The sequence below is a fragment of the Staurois parvus genome, unplaced genomic scaffold, assembly GCF_062004578.1.
Source record: "Staurois parvus isolate SC_StPar_1 unplaced genomic scaffold, SC_StPar_1.0 ptg000727l, whole genome shotgun sequence".
Lineage (NCBI taxonomy): Eukaryota > Metazoa > Chordata > Amphibia > Anura > Ranidae > Staurois > Staurois parvus.
Genome location: NW_028318523.1, coordinates 3,318,001 through 3,332,631, shown reverse-complemented (window position 1 = coordinate 3,332,631; position 14,631 = coordinate 3,318,001). Strand labels below are relative to the sequence as shown.

At 43.6% G+C, this 14,631-nt stretch overlaps 1 protein-coding gene across 2 annotated transcripts in view; it reads right to left on the bottom strand.

Moving 5' to 3' along the window:
• SRBD1 (S1 RNA binding domain 1) overlaps positions 1–14,631 on the bottom strand; it is a 275,758-nt gene that overhangs the window by 30,947 nt on the left and 230,180 nt on the right. The window contains exons 19-21 of one of the 2 annotated variants that reach the window (XR_016306420.1): positions 12,802–12,978; positions 4,290–4,448; positions 860–962 (exon numbers count right to left, since the gene is read on the bottom strand). Coding sequence is in view for 1 of the 2 variants with exons in the window: in XM_089653922.1 (XP_089510048.1) it covers positions 4,290–4,448; positions 12,802–12,978 (336 nt within the window). In the remaining variant the exon portion in view is untranslated. The remainder of the gene's footprint in view (positions 1–859; positions 963–4,289; positions 4,449–12,801; positions 12,979–14,631) is intronic. The other variant, XM_089653922.1, reaches the window with a different exon arrangement.

The window sequence follows — 14,631 nt, the reverse complement described above, 5'->3', positions numbered from 1 at the left end:
TTTCCAAAAAACGCACTGGGTGAAAACACGGAGATGTGAACCTGTCCCATAGGAAATCATGTTAAATGGACTGTACTGCGTTTCTGCAAAACGCGGCAGAAAATGCTTAGGTGTGAACTTACTGTAAGTAAATCTTCCCCTCATTACCTGGAATAGGTGTGCAAATGTGGACTCCCCTCTAGCTTCCCTTATCAGAATACTTGCTCCAGGTCAGGGACAGTGGGGACAATAAATCAGCCAGACAAATAGCATTTTCAGAAGGAGATCGGCTACACCAGCTGTTGTCCTCTTATAACTGGTTTACACAAAAAAAAAAAAAAATCAAAAGTTGTATCTGCTACATAAAAATAAAGCAGGGTTTGCTGTGACAATAGAACTTTCTGCCCTAGATAACCAATGGTATTTCCTAGGCCGGTGTTAATTTTACAACATTTCCTCCATCAGACACGCTAGAATCCCCATCCTACAGACTTAACAGCCCAGATGTCCTCTAAGCCTGGACTGAAGAAAATCCTCCCCGCTCATCCATGAAAGCGCACAGACCACATGCAGCAATAATACTGCCGGCCACTGAAAAAACACAGGAGGATCTACACGGCTGTACTCTTCTTCCCACAAATTGTTTTGCTATAATAAGCTTTTATATTGTTGATTCTATTACAGGCTTAATGGCTAACTCCTCCTTTAAAGAGGAACGCAACTGTATCCGAGGACCACAAATTGAAAACGCTGTTTAATTCATTTTTTATATTATATATAAACTCCCCCAATCCATTCACGTCTCCATGATTTATTTTGTTGAGGAATCACTTTGGGAAAAAAACATTTCAAAGCATATTTATAGCTGTGGACATCTCACGTAAGGGCTGATGATTCTTGTAGCATTTACTTCCTGGAATCCATCTGCCCTTAGCTCGGGCATTCAGGCAGGTAGGTGTGCTTATCTGAGAAAGCCCCTCCTCCTGATGAAAGAAAAAAAAAATTCCCATGAAGGCTCTTGGGATGTACAGTGTCTTGAAAAAGTATTCATGTTCCTTGAAATTTTCCACATTTTGTCATGTTACAACCAAAAACGTAAATGTATTTTTATTATTATTATTATGCAGTATTTATATAGCGCCAAAGGGTATGCTCAGCGCTGTACAGTAGCAAGGGGGACAGAACATGAGACAAGACAGTAACAATACACTACACGAGGGGTTCGAGGGCCCTGCTCTTTCGAGCTTACAATCTAGGAGATTTTATGTGATAGACCAACACAAAGTGGCGCAGAATTGTGAAGTGGAAGGAAAATGATAAATAAGTTTTCAAAATTTTTTACAAATAAATATCTGAAATGTGTGGATTCATTTGAATTCAGCCCCCTTTACTCTAATACCCCTAACTAAAATCTAGTGGAACCAATTACCTTCAGAAGTCACCTAATTAGTAAACAGAGTCCACCTATGTGTAATTTAATCTCAGTATAAATACAGCTGTTCTGTGAAGCCCTCAGAGGTTTGTTAGAGAATATTATTGAACAAACAGCATCATGAAGGCCAAGGAACACACCAGACAGGTCAGGGATAAAGTTGTGGAGAAGTTTAAAGCAGGGTTAGGTTATAAAAAAAAAATACCCCAAGCTTTGAACATCTCACAGATCACTGTTCAATCCATCATCCAAAAATGGAAAGAGTATGGCACAATTGCAAACCTACCAAGAAATGGTCGCCCACCTAAACTGACAGGCTGGGCAAGGAGAGCATTCATCAGAGAAGCAGGTTAAAATAAGTAAATATAATAAACCTTCCTATCTTTTTACTAATACTAGCAGTATAAGGACTAAATATAATTAATGTTGGTTGTGAGAGTTTAAGGGCCGGTTCACATCAGATGCAGTCTGCATCAAAATGCATGGACAAAAGGGTATATGGGTTCCAATGGCCTAGTTCACACCAGTGCACCAGAAAGCACATATCCCTATTTAAAATGAAAGGAAAAAAAAAAGGGAAACCGCACCAGAACGCACCAAAACCTTGCATGCAGAAAAACCTCCGGACTGCATTTCTAGGGTGTGAACCAGCCCTAAGAGTATGTTAAAGTGGTTGTAAAGGCTCAAGGTTTTTTTTTACCTTCATGCATTCTATGGATGAAGGTAAAGTGCCTTCTTTGTGCAGCAGCCCCCCAATAGCCAGCTCTCTGGGGACTCACCCTCCTCATTGACTGAGAAAGCAGTGAGAGCCATTGGCTCCCACTGCTGTCAATAACAGCCAGTGAGCCAATGAGGAGAGAGATGGGTGGGGCCGAGCTGTGGCTCTGTGGTTGAATGGACATGCATAGCAGTGGCTCGAAAGTGATCCTGCTTGGGTGCACACATAGCAAGTTGCCAAGAGCACCAGCAGGGGATCCAGGCTGCTCTGTGCAAATCTGCTGCACACAGCAGGTAAGTATAACATGTTTGTTTGTTTTTTTTTCTTTTTTTTATTGCCTTTAATATCACTTTAAATGTTACACCCATATTTAAGGTGCTAGGGGGACCCCATTACCCATAGATTTGAAATCACTTTCAGAGACCTGAGAATGAAAAAACTTTTAAGTCCCATCTTCTACTGTGGCAGGTGGGCTTGTAGTTCTTAATGGAACACAAGTAAGGTGATCACCACACTCGTAGTCCATTGACACTTCCTCCAGCTCTTCAATTCTCCAATCTCAGTACAGACAAAGAGCTGGAGAAAGAGTCTGAAGGACCCTGGCCTTGCACCCGCCATTCACTGATCCTGGTTGCAATGCTTTGCAGGCTTAAAAATAATAAATTCCAATTTTGCCAATATATGTGCATTTGTTTTTATGTTTATTGCAAATTCTGAACTTTGGAACCTCTTTCAAGTTGTTGCTTGCCTTTAAAGCAGAACTACACTGCACCTGAGCAACACAAACCAAAAACACTATAATTTATTTTTAATATTCAAAGCAAACTAATCCATCCCTTCTCCATGCTTTATTATGCTGCGAAATCACTTTGAAAAACATCCTCTAGAATTTCTGGCCATGGCCACCTTGTGTAAGGGCAGATGATTCCTGTAGCATTTACTTCCAGGAATCCATCTACCTTTAGTTCAGGCATGCAAGAAGGAGGTTTTTCTTAGCTGAGAAAACCCCTCCTGCCCTCTTTAAGACACCTGGGATGTATGATGTCATTTGCCCAAGCCTGGAGACCAGGAAGTAACTAATGCTAGCAGCATAAGGATTAAAAATAGTTACTGTTGATTAAGAGAGTCAAGTTCCACTTTAAGGTCTGCCACTGCCATATAGATTATACAGAGAGTGCTACATTTACTGCTGCTAAAGATTTTGCTTTGGGTGTGTGTCCCCATTGGCAAGACCAATGCACATATTCACCAGCACACCATGGATCGTCAAATAGCATCCAAAGCTTTACTGCAGAAAATCCACATCACAAAGGACCAAGTGCAACATTCCGGAACCACGCAGGTACCCTTCGTCAGTCATCGGATGATATGTGACCATCCATGGTGTTCTGGCACGTATGTGCACCAATTTGTGGTTCCAACTGGTATTTGCTACTGTTGAGCCCATGTCCAGGAACATGTGCGATGGGAATATTGACCCTACCCGCTGGCAAGATTTCCTTACTTTCTGCTGTCTCAGCTGGAAAACCCCCCTAGCATAGACATAAATGGATGAAAAGCCTGTACAAAGCAATGGCAGGCTGATAGCGGCCCCAAGTTCCTTGCATCCAGGGGTGATCATCTGTCCCCAACTGCAAGCAGTCGCTCCATGTGATTACGTCCAAACACTGGTGGACAACTGCTGTCAGCAGGTCTTTGCTTTGTACAGGCTTCCAGGCCATGGCTGTCCATACACACCTGGTCTCCTGGCCACTGGTTTCTGCAATATACCACGGTCAGGTGAATGAGGCTGAACACTGAACTGGCATCAGGTTGAACTCGGCCTCACTGTGGATGACTTGAACCACCTTGCTGCTATGTTGTATGACTTGGGATGAATACATGCCTGATCCATTAGGTTTGACTTGGCAGGACGTTGAGTGCGGATTTTATGGCTTTTTTTACCTTGTTTGCGGGCAGAGGTGTGGGATGTTGGTGCATGTGACCCAGAAAGACTTGACCTACCTTGCTGCTATGTTGTAAGACTCGGGATGAATACAGATCTGATCCATTGGGTTTGAGTTGGCAGGATGTTGAGTGCGGATCTTATGGCTCTTTTACCTTGTTTGCGAGCAGAGGTGTGGGATGTTGGTGCATGTGACCCAGAGAGACTTGACCTACCTTGCTGCTATGTTGTATGACTCGGGATGAATACACGTCTGATCCAGTGGGTTTGGTTTGGCAGGAATGTTGAGTGCTGACTTTGCTGCTTTTTTGCCTTGTCTGGGCGCAGTGGTGTGGGATCCAGAAAGATTGGAGTTCTCATCTGCTGATTGGTTCCTATGAAAGAAAAGCAATCCTTCAGACCCATCTGTGAGCGACATCATATGCTGTAACTTTTACAAAGGAATTCAAATAATAAAAGAAAAAAAATAATTTTCACATGTATGGGGGACACTTTGCATGTAGTAGTTCTTATGAGCAAGTGCACACACAAACTATATTTACAAATAAAGTTGCTTTTCTAAAACTGCAAAATTATAATGAATGGGAATTTAAAGCTGGACTCCAGGCAGATACTTTTTAGGTGGAAGCAATGTAAGTACCTGAATTTGACTTTGTATCCGCCTCTTGCAGTCTACTATACAACAGAGCTCAAAGAGGTTGAAGAGCTAGCAACACAAGAAGCCAATCAGGTGTGCTGCAGTGCAAAGAGTACGCAGAGAGAGAGAGCAGAATGACAGACCGATGAGCTCATAAGTGCGCTGCTTCTTCCTCTAGGCCTCTTGTACACAGTACTGATGTTTGCGCATCAGCATATCTGGTTGTAATTTCAGGTGTTGGTTTTGCGCATATTCATGCTTATTTTTGCGTATGCGCGTTCATGCGTGCAATATATTCCTATGCACAATATTTATGCTCATATGCGCATACCAGGGCAAAATACTGACCAAACACATACATTTTTCTTTTTTTTAAATCAAGAAAACACGGTGTCTCCTTACATGCCTGTAAACAATGGGCTGCATTCTAGCTCAGTAAAAAAAAAACAAAAAAACGCTGTACCGAGCTTTTTCAAGCTGCAGTGTGCAAGAGGCATTACTGTCCAATCACTGGGTGGGGGTGGATAAGATACCTGTAACTGAAAGTGAAACTGCAACAGAGAAGATCACGTTCCCTCTTCTGCCAGGCAGTACTGTGCTTTGTGGCAGAACTGTGCAACTCTCAAGACTAGATAGATAAAGATACAAATCCTTTGGTAGATAAAACAGCCACACATACTGTATGTTTAACAATTTGCCTGCAGTTCAGTTTTAACCCCTGTCTAGGAAGGCTTTAAAGCCCTGGTATTTAAGGGGTTAAAGCAAGCTGCGGCCGTGAACTTGGTTTTAGTTTTTACAGCCAGCATTCATCTTTCGGGTAAAAGTGATCCAATCACTTTTATGGGGGGCTCTGAAGGTGTTTCCCCCGTTGCCTGCAATGGAGGAGATCAGGTAACAACCATTCCCCATTCCCCTCTGCAAATAAAGAAACCTGCAAGCGATGTGTATTACGTCACTTCTGGGCTCAGAGCAGGCATTCCACAGGATTCTGTAGCTGAGGTGGCAGCTAATCAAGCATGATCCGTGCTTGATTAGCTGCAGTAGACACATTCGGGGGTTTAATAGACCGCTGATGTCTCCAAAAACAGGAGCGGTCAACTTGGGATGCACCAAAATTTTGGAGGCCGAAACATATCAGCTGAAAACAGTTCTATTTTAATGATAGGAAAAAAGTAAGCTGATACAGGTGCCGATAATGAGAGACCTGGCACCAATGATGGGCGGACTGACCATTTGGCTGGGGGGTTTGGGGGAGCTGTGTGTACTGCAGATGGGGGGGGGGGGGGGAGGCATGAGAGGAGGTAAGCAGTGTATACAGTGAGGGAGCAGTGTGTACAGACTCCCTCACTGGCCGCCGCTAAATGTCGCTGCCGGTTTTTAAATGCAATTGCCTTCACTTTATAACTCAGAGAAGGAGCAGCCATTCGCTCCGTCGCTACAGTAAAGGGGCGGGGTCATGCAGTGACATGACCCAGTGACCCTGCCCCTTTTTTTACTTTAGCGGCGGGGTGAATGACATCTCCTTCTCAGAGATATAAAGTGAAGAAAAAAAATGTAGGCAATAGCATTTAAAAACCAGCAATGACATTTAGCAGCATCAAGTGAGAGAGTCTGTCTGTATACACTGCTCCTCTCCTGCCCCCTCCTTGCACACACTGCCCCTCCACCCCCTCCCCCCTACAAAGAGGACCTGTCACTTATATGTTATCACATAGGGGACTATGTGAAAGAAATAAAATAAGTTTAAAAAAAAAAAATATATATAAAAACATGCATTAAAAGTAAAAGAAAAAAACAAAACAAAAACAATTTTGAGCCTCTCCACCCCCACATACATTTCAATTTTGGTATTTAGCCAAGTGCATCCTGAATTTTCGGTTTCGGCACCAGAATATTCCCTTCGGTGTACCACTGCCTGCCACCTGCCCATGCTATCACATAGAGGGATTGTTAGCCCCCTTTTGATAACAAAAAAGTTAAATGAAGAGTAAAAAAATAAAAAAAGCAACCCCATCACATCTGTACACACCCCAATGCTAATGCACAGTGTATAGTAAATGTGTATGTAAACATAACTTGCGATGAGGTATCATTACAAACATTATTACTAGAGGTACTTATATGGCGCCGTCAATTTACGCAGCGCTTTACATATATATTGTACATTCACATCAGTCCCTAACCCTCAAGGGGTGTACAATTTAAGGTCCCTAACTTACATTCATACATACACATACTAGGGACAATTTAGACAGGAGCCAATTAACCTACCAGCATGTCTTTGGAGTGTGGGAGGAAACTGGAGTACCCGGAAGAAACCCACGCAGGCACAGGGAGAACATGCAAACTCCAGGCAGGTGATGCCGTGGTTGGGATTCAAACCAACGACCCTAGTACTGCCAGGCGGAAGTGCTAACCATTTAGCCACTGTGCTGCCTTTACATCTAAGTGAAAGCAATCATTTTAAGGCCATAACTCATGGTTAACACTAAACTGATCACCTGTAAAAGCATCACCTACGGAGAATTTTGGGCGCCATATTTTTTGACTGATTTCAGGAGCATGAGCAGTTTTTAAAGCTTGACATCTTTGTTACCGTATCCATTTACTTGACGCAAACCCATCTTTTCTATTTTACCAAAAATTGGGTATCGTTATTTTGTTTGCACCAAAATTCATTTTTACAAATATTTTTTCACATAAAAAATGCAACTACCACTATTTTATTCTCCAGGGTCTCTGCTGTCAGAAAGTCTATAATTGTTCGGAGGAATAAAGTGATATCTAGCAAGAAAAACTTGCCTCGAAAACTTGAAAAAAATGCCTCTGTAGAAAATGAGTCAAGAAGTAAATTGTACGCAGGGATGTTTGCCTGTAATATTTTAGCTTCAGTTGAGAAAATCATGGAAATTGCATCTAAACGTATGTCATCTTTTTAAAAAGAAAAAAAGCAATTACCTACCGTTTTGCCTTTCTGTATTTCAGATCGTTGGAGATAAGGGGTCTCTGCAGAACAGATCTCATACCTGTGTTTATACTTCTTACATCTAATGCAAAGCAGCATGTGTTTCGTGAACAGTTAAGGGCTGTAATATATACACAATAAAACTGGCCTGTTCTTGGATTCTTACAGCACAATACATAAAACCTGCTTTAGAACAGCCGGATATTCTGTAAAGCCTGCACTTAATGCATTTGGAAAAATCTGGTGCAGCCAATGCCTTTTACAGCCTCTAAAATATTACATGTAATATAGATGACATACCGGCATGGATGTCACTCCACTTCCTCAAACTCAATCATTCCAAAACTGAGATCATACTATTCCCCCCAGCCCGTGCCCCCCCCCCGACTTCTCCATCAAGATCAATAATACAACCATCAGTCCCTCCCCTCATGCCAGGGTATTAGGTGTAATCCTAGACTCCCATCTGTCCTTTCAGCCCCAAATCCATTCACTGCCCAAATCTTGTGGACTTCACCTCCGCAACATCTCCAAGATACGGCCGTTCCTAACCTCGGAAACCACTAAGCAACTCATTCACTCCCTTGTTATATCTCGCCTTGACTATTGTAACTCCCTCCTCATTGGGCTACCTCATTGCCGGCTATCCCCTCTTCAGTCTATCATGAATGCTGTTGCCAGACTCATCCACCTTACTAACCATTCTGTATCTGCCACCCCTCTCTGCCAATCCCTCCACTGGCTTCCCATTGCCCAACAAATAAAATTCAAAACACTAACAATAACATATAAAACCATTTATAACTCTGCCCCAAATTACATCACCGATCTGGTCTCCAACTACCACCCAAACTGTCCTCTCCACTCCTTGCAAGACCTCCTACTCTCTAACTCCCTTGTCTCCTCCTCCCATGCTCGTTTCCAGGACTTCTCAAGAGCTTCCCCCATCCTCTGGAACTCTCTACCCCAATTTACCAGACTATCGCCTGCTCTGCTCACTTTTAGGCAATCTCTAAAAAAACCTATCTCTTTAGGGAAGCCTATCCTGCCCTCAGCTAATAAGTTATTACCTTTTGTACCACTAGCCCCTCCCTCCTAGATTGTAAGCTCCAAGGAGCAGGGCCCTCCTATCACTCTTGTATTGAACTTTATTGTTGCTGTATTGTCTCCCATTATATTGTAAAGCGCTGAGCAAACTGTTGGCGCTATATAAATCCTGTATAATAATAATAATAAGAGATGACACATTTCACGCACTGATACGTTATTCTGTGTAAGTGATATACTACGTTTATTGTGGTAATACTGGGAGGATGTATATTCTATATTCAGTCTAAGGTTAATGCTAGGGCTGGGCAAATCCCAAGAACCAGGCAGCCATGCCTCTAATAATTACTGCAGACCCTAAATGTTATAGGGAAACACTTCAAAGATGTGAAAGGTTATACGGTTCTCATCGAAATGTACTTCAAATCAAATGCATTCACTTGATATAGTACAATTGCACCTTTGGTAAGCACAGTTGGCATATGAACTAGGGCACATGTGTTAAACACAAGGCCTGCGGACTGAATCCAGCCTGCCAGACCATTTCATGTGACCCTGGCACCTTTCCTGCAGCACCCCCCTTGTCTCAGCAGTTGGCAGCAAAAAGGAGGACAGAACTCCTCCACCAGATCCTGCACTTCTCTGTACAGCCACGGAGAGGCTCGTCTCTGCCCCGTCTCAGCAGTCAGCAGAAAAGGGCAGAACTCCTACAGATCCTGTGTCTCCCTGTGCAGCCACAGCACCCCTTCATCTCCACCTCTCCTGCTCTCAGCATTCAGCAGACTCCGGCAGCTGGCTGCAGCCATCCTCTGGTCCTCCTCCAGCCCTTTCTACTTCCCAGCTCTGCCCCCAGCTTCTTAACAGTAAGGGGGTGCACTGTGATGCAAGGGGGAAGGGGACTTTTGACTTCTGATGGTGGTGGTGGGGGGCTTCTGTCATCTGATGTAAGAAGAGGGGTGGGGTGCTCCGGATAACTAGTTGTACATATACAACTAGCCCTTTGAGGGCAACCATAATGCTGATGTGGCCCGCGATTACATTGTTTGGCACACCTGAACTAGGGTTTCAAAAGGCTCAACCTTATGATTTTTTTTTAAATGTAGTTATCACTATATCACTAGAAGTTAAAAATCTTTGTTAAATCCCTTGGAGTACCCAGCACACATAGCACTTGGTCCTGTTAACACTGCTGGACGAGCTTTGGACCCAGCTCCTTCAAACACTTAAAGCAGAGTTCCACTCACCTGGCAAAAAATAAAAGCAGCTACAAAAAGTGTAGCTGCTGACTTTTAAAGAACAGCCAGTTACCTGTCCCTCAGTCCTGCGGTGTGTCCCCCGCAGCTCGTTTCACCGGCCGTCCTGTTTTCTTGGAGGCCAGCATCTTCAGTGTGGGCACCTGGCTGTGACTGCTTGCGACTTCACAGCTGGGTACCCACTGCGCATGTGCGAGTAGTGCTGAGCTTCCTGAATGGTCTTGTAGTCTTCTGGGACCTGTCACATGTCCCAAAAGACTACAGGGAGGGAGGGAGGACACCTTCTGTTTCTGATCGCCTATGGCGATCGGACCGGAAGTGGGAGCAGGTACCTGTCAAACTCGGGCACCCGCTCCCGCCCCCCAAAGGTGCCAATCCTTAATGGGGAGCAGTCCTTAAAACGGAACTTCCCCTTTTGGGTGGAGCTCCACTTTAACTTCTATTTATAAAAGGTCTTCACAGCTACCTCACTTATTTCTAGCTTTCATGTCCTCTTTACAAAGGTAGAGAGGGCTCAGAAGAATGAACTGAACTGTTCCTTCCAAATCTGGAAGACATTTTGGGTGGGGTCAAAAGCCACTGGCTCCTAAACTATAATTTTGAAGTCCTTTGGGTTATATACCCAAGAGTAAAAAGAATGACTACCTGCCCGGGTATGTGGCATACTCCTGGTTAATCCTGATAAAGCTGATGCACTGCTGGAAGGTGTTTGGACCAAGCCCCTTCACACACTTTATCTGCTCTCCATTTATAAAAGGTCCATTCTTCTCGCTCTATTCGGTCACATTCTTTGCCTGTACTGAGTTCAAACCAGCAATATGTCTCCATAGTCAAAGGTTTCTGCCATTTTGCAGCCATCTCCTTCTTTAAATTAAGCAGGAATAGATCTAAAGAATTTTGTTAAATGTGCTTGGTTAGGTACCCAGGGGGTCTTAGGATCTCTGCTGCCCGTAGGCATGAGTTCAGTGGGTCCTTCTGGCACTCTAGGCTGAATCAGCAGGACTTTGGCTCAAAGATCTCTCCTCCTGCAATTTCATGGCTACCTCACTTACCTCTAGATTTCATGTCCTCTCTACAATGGGTAGAGGTGGCTCAGAAGAATGGGCTTAACTGTTTCTTCTAAATCAGGCAGACATTTGTTAATAGCTACTGGCTCCTAAACTATTATTTTGCTGACCTCCAGGTGATATCTCTAAGAGTGAAAAGGACGCCTACCTGCACAGGTTCTTCACATACTCCTGGTTAATTCTGAAGGCGGCACACTCCTGAAAGGTCTTTGGACCCAGCCTCTTCACACGCTTTAGCGGTTCTCTATTTATACAACGTCCATTCTTCTGTATCCATTCAGTCACAATCTTTGCAGGCCTTGTGCAACTTCTCAGCTCCCTCACTTACCTCTAGATTTCATGTTCTCTAGCAGACAAACTGCTACAGGGTGGCAGGACAGTGCAAAATCACGCTTATATATATGATCTGCATTTCCGGGGTAGGGGGTGCATGCACGTGCTCTACCTGCGTCGCTATTGGCAGCTGGGGATGTCAATCACTGGGTCCAGGCCGGTGATTTCCAGTCGGGACTGGGTCATCATCAGTAGGGCTGAGAGGGGAGAGATCGATGTGTAAACAAACACAGATCTCTCTCCTGTTGGCATGGACATGCTGCATTGTATCTCTCTGCACAGCAGAGATACAAAGCAGCACGTCTCCCCAGTAAAGCACACACAGAACACAAGGTAAAACACACAGCACACAGTTGAGCCCTTTGATCGCCCCAGATATTAACCCCTTCCTGCCCATTGTCATTAGTACAGTGTCAGTGCTTTCTATTAGCACTGATCACTGTATTAGTGTCACTGGGGATGTCAGTGGCCATTAATCAGTTCCCACTCAGTGTCAGAATGCCTGCCGCAGTCCAGCTGTCGCTGATCGCCGCCATTACTAGTATAAAAAAAAATTAAAATCCCAGTATATATACTGCCATTTGTAGACACTATAACTTTCAGGTAAACCAATTAATATACACTTACTGTATTGGGATGTTTTTCTTAGCAGACATTATTATTATACAGTATTTATAAAGCGCCAATAGTTCGCTCAGAGCTGTACATTACAGAGGAGGACAGAACATGTGACAGAACAATACCAATACAATGCAAAACATGAGGGGATCGAGGGCCCTGCTCTTTCGAGCTTACAATCTAGGAGGGAGGGGATGGTGGCACAGGAGGAGATAGCTGTGGGGGATGGAGTGGTAGGAAGAGTGGAGGAGGGTCGGCAAGTTAGCAGGGGGTGGGGTAGGCTTCCCTGAAGAGATGGGTTTTCAGGGTGCGCCTAAAGGAGAAGAGAGTAGGTGATAATCTGATGGGTTGGGGCAGGGAGTTCCAGAGGATGGGTGACACCCTGGAGAAGTCCTGGGAGGAGGAGACCAGGGAACTAGAGAGAAGGAGACATGTAGCAGAATACATTTTGTCCTAAATTTATGAAGAAATTTGATGTTTTAAAAAAATTTTTATTATATGTTTTATAGCAAAAAGTAAAAAATATAGGTTTTTTTTCCAAAATTGTCAGTCTTTTTTAGTTCATACTGCAAAAAATAAAAAATGCAGAGGTGATCAAATACCACCAAAAGAAAGCTCTATTTGTGGGGAAAATGACAGCATACGGTGTTGCATGACCACGCAGTTGTCAGTTAAAGTCGCGCAGCGCCATATCGCAAAAAATGGCCTAGTCAGGAAGGGGGGTAAATCCTTGGGAGGGAAAGTGGTTAATAGCTATAGTTTTGCTGTCCTCAAGGTTATAGACCTAAGAGTAAAAAGGATGCCTACCTGCCCAGGTTCTTCACATACTCCTGGTTAATCCTGATAAAGCCGATGCACTGCTGGAAGGTCTTCGGACCCAGCCCCTTCACACACTTTAGCTGTTCTCTATTCATGAAAGGTCCATTCTTCTCTCTCCATTCAATCACATTCTTTGCTCTTACTGAATTCAAACCAGCAATATGCCTAAAATCAACATAAAACAAACCAATAAGCTGCATACAATGGAATTGATGTTACTTAGCTAATGTAATGTTTGTGATTTCTACTCGAAATGCATTTCATGCAGTAAAACTCCCTGTTGATTGTTTAATAAAACAGACAAGTGCAGACAGGCCCTAACTGCATAAGTAGAAGCTCAAATCAAACAGAAACTCCTTCAATTTCTGTGTGTTGACATGTCGGTGGTCTTATCTATTGTATTTTGCTCTGCTTTAACTGTTCTGTTGTCCCCACGGTGGAGTGGATATCCTACCATCTCTTTTCCCTCGCTGATTTTTCTGATATGCATACTTTTCGTTGGATCGGTAAGGCTCCATGTACACTGCAGCTGATAATCTCACGTTTAGGAGCTGTTCAGCTTTTTTTCAGCAGCCCCTGAACTCACCCTAATGTTTTCCTATGTGTCCATGTGCATATAGTCATTTACAGTCAGTTGAGTTTACAGTAGTTTTTTTGAACACACCAAACTTGCGCTCAGCAGATTTTATCAGCATTTCAAATGCCAAACGCTTGTAAACGCGGCTAACCGCGTTTATAAGCGTTTGCATTTTTTTAACTCTTAGTTTTTTTGAACACACCAAACTTGCGTTCAGCAGTAGATTTTATCAGCGTTTCAAACGCCAAACGCTTGTCAACGCGGCTAATCGCGTTTATAAGCGTTTGCATTTTTTTAACTCTTCCATTTCCAGATGCTGTCCAGAGTCTTTTTTTCATCATGAAAAACGCACGCAAAGCATTTTCCCGGTACTCAAATGGACCTAGTACACCATACTTTGAGGTTTTGCATGAAAGAAAATATGTTAGACACTGCTGCAATAACTTCTGCACAGAAATGAGCTGGAACACATCCAAACACCACAAAAACAAAAAAGACCGCTAATCTCAACAAATACTGCTCTCTCTGCTTCTGCTCTTTCTATTTCTCTCATAATGTCTGAAATAGCAAATTTTTTACTGTTTTTCAGTGCTTTCTGGGCATTTTGGTAGGTCTCTTGAGGTTATCTTTAAAAAACGCTTCTAAACGTATGCAAATGCGGCTAAACAGACGTTTTTTAACCTACGTTTCCAGCAGTCATTTTCCTTCGTTCAGAAGTATCCCGTGTACATGAGCCCTACCTAAGAAACAACTGAAGCTGGTAGGCAAGCAGAAAAGAAAGACAACTAGTAGTTTCAGAGGAAAGTCAGCAATGGCATGCTCCTTACATCTCAGGAAAGTTGCCTTTAACCCTTTCGCTGCCACCGACATAAGGCTTATGGCAGAGCAGAACCTCTTGAGCACATTTCCCTCCTGCTTATCTGTGTTATTTTCGGCAATCATGAACTTATAGTAGAAGGGTTCCCCAGACCCTGCTGCTGATCACAGTCATTCATATAAAAATGTGAGCCCCAACCCCTCCACTACCACCAGTGTGTCCTCTCCCTCCACTCTGTGTCCGCTATATGTCCCTTCACTTTCTCTGACATTGCTCTCTGCTGTGCTGCTCTCTCTGCCATCGGATTAAGTGTTGCCATCGCCCAGCACACCATTCCCGGAACTTACCGACAATCAGACTGGAACCTTGGCTTCAGGCCAGTCTGATCGCCAGCTTTTCCGTACAATGCGGTGAGTGGGAAGAT